Source organism: Austrofundulus limnaeus, unplaced genomic scaffold (genome assembly GCF_001266775.1).
Source record: "Austrofundulus limnaeus strain Quisiro unplaced genomic scaffold, Austrofundulus_limnaeus-1.0 Scaffold14, whole genome shotgun sequence".
In the NCBI taxonomy this organism is placed as follows: domain Eukaryota; kingdom Metazoa; phylum Chordata; class Actinopteri; order Cyprinodontiformes; family Rivulidae; genus Austrofundulus; species Austrofundulus limnaeus.
Genome location: NW_013952416.1, coordinates 1,475,638 through 1,477,600, shown reverse-complemented (window position 1 = coordinate 1,477,600; position 1,963 = coordinate 1,475,638). Strand labels below are relative to the sequence as shown.

General features: G+C 37.1%; 1 protein-coding gene across 1 annotated transcript in view; it reads left to right on the top strand.

Moving 5' to 3' along the window:
• The window catches only part of cdc14b (cell division cycle 14B), a gene marked incomplete in the record, with an annotated part of 13,951 nt that overhangs the window by 3,196 nt on the left and 8,792 nt on the right, over positions 1 to 1,963 (top strand). The window contains 3 exon segments of the mRNA XM_014002657.1: positions 80 to 155; positions 696 to 788; positions 927 to 1,003. Coding sequence (XP_013858111.1) covers positions 80 to 155; positions 696 to 788; positions 927 to 1,003 — 246 coding nt within the window.

Below are 1,963 nucleotides of genomic sequence, written 5' to 3'. Positions count from 1 at the left end.
CTCTCTCTCTCTCTCTCTCTCTCTCTCTCTCTCACAGAGACTGTCTCTCTCTCTCTCTCTCTCTCTCTCTCTCTCTCAGCTTCTATGCAGACTTCGGTCCCCTTAACTTGGCCATGTTTTATCGCTTCTGTTGCAAGCTGACAAAGAAGCTCAAGGTAAAGTAAACTGCAGCAATTAATTACACTTCCTGGAACAGAGAATGGAAAGAAAGGCGTGGGTCAATCAATATCTATTTATACGTGCAGTAAGGGGGAGAAAGTAAAGCAGCTTTTTTTTGTTGTTGGTTGTTTCTACATGTCAGTTAGGTGTTTTACTGTTAGATTTACGTGTCTGATGTTGCCATTTTGTCAAAATGTGATAGGTTGTTCCTCGTTTTTTGAGGCAGTTTGTCTGTATTTGTGTGTGTTAGGCCTTTCAGATAATTTATCTTCGCAAATTTGTATGAGAAAATATTTTTGGTGATTGTTCAGCTTTGCTCCAAGTTTGCTCTTAATTTTGCCATAACACCACCAACTAATATAGTCAGCTTTTTAAGATAAATTAAATCTCCCAACTTCATTAGGAAAGATCTTTAKGTGTAAAATAATTGTTTAGTAGTGTCCTAAAGTTTTTGTGCTGTGTCACGCTAAGGATGGGAATTACACAACTCTTTGTTTTAAGTCAAACAAAGTTTCTGTTTTCATGTTTTTGCACAGTCCRTTAGTCTCTCACGGAAGAAGATCATTTTTTATACCTGTGGGGATCAGAAAAAACAAGCCAATGCCGCCTATCTAATAGGCTCATATGCAGTAAGTTGTGCACAAACGTGCTTACATTCTTTTATATTTCTTGTGAAAGTTTATGATTATAAACATGGCGGGTGTCTAATATCAAACTGGCATGTAATACAAGATGGAACTGACTGATAAGACCTTTGTTTTTGGAAGGTAATGCATCTTAATATGACGCCAGAAGAAGCCTACGGTCTGTTGGTATCGAGGAATTCCATATATATTCCATTCAGGTAATGAGACACCTTCATAGTACGAAGTTGATATGAAAACACTGCTGCTCTTTTATGAAAATACACTGTTTTTGCATCCATTGAATGATCGTTGTTGCTTTTCAATTTACCTGCTAAAAGGGCATTTTTCTTGTAAAATCCCCCCTCTCTGCTTGAGAGCATTTATTGGAGAGCTCGAAAACTCTACTTATTCCAAAAAAACTCAAACTAATAAAATGCACAACCTCGAGAATTTCATCTAACATGTCATTGAGCGATTCGCAGGGAAAGAAATGTGTCGCACTCCAGCGGGGTGCTTTAACAACCTACGTCACTTCAACATGCTGCTCAGTATTGTCTAAGAAAGATCTGTAACAGCTATTTGTGGCTGAACAGCAGACAAAAAAAAAAAAGAATTCAGAAAATTGCCAGTATTCACTTTGGTTTGTGTTGGTGTGAGCTCTCAGGGTCTTTACAGGATGCTGTGTCATTCTGTAATAATGTGCATTCAGGGATGTGGAGTACTGCTGAGGGGGCAGACCTGGACTTAGAACAAAGGTGGAAGTGGAACCGACTCACTCCGCCTCTTGCTGTTCTGAAAAAGAGATGTCGATTTGTGCTTCAGAGAGAAGTTGTTGTGCTTTTTTTATTTAGCACTTGGAATAAACACGTCATTGAAAAGTATTACTGCTATTTTAGATCACAGAACTGTAAAAAATAAAAAAATAAAAAATATATCATTAAATGATGTCAGTTTATAAACAAAGGGCATTCTTGTGTTAATTAGCAATTTTTTGGCCCCCTATAATGTCCTATAAAACAATCAAACATTAAATATTGCAGTGTCATTGAAGCACAAAAAAGAAAGAAGGATTAGGAATTAAGTGCGCTTTTAAAAACTGATTTTTTTAAAGATAAATGATGTTAAAGCAAGGGTTCCCAAACAGCATTAGCCCCGCAAACCCACAAACAATTGTAATC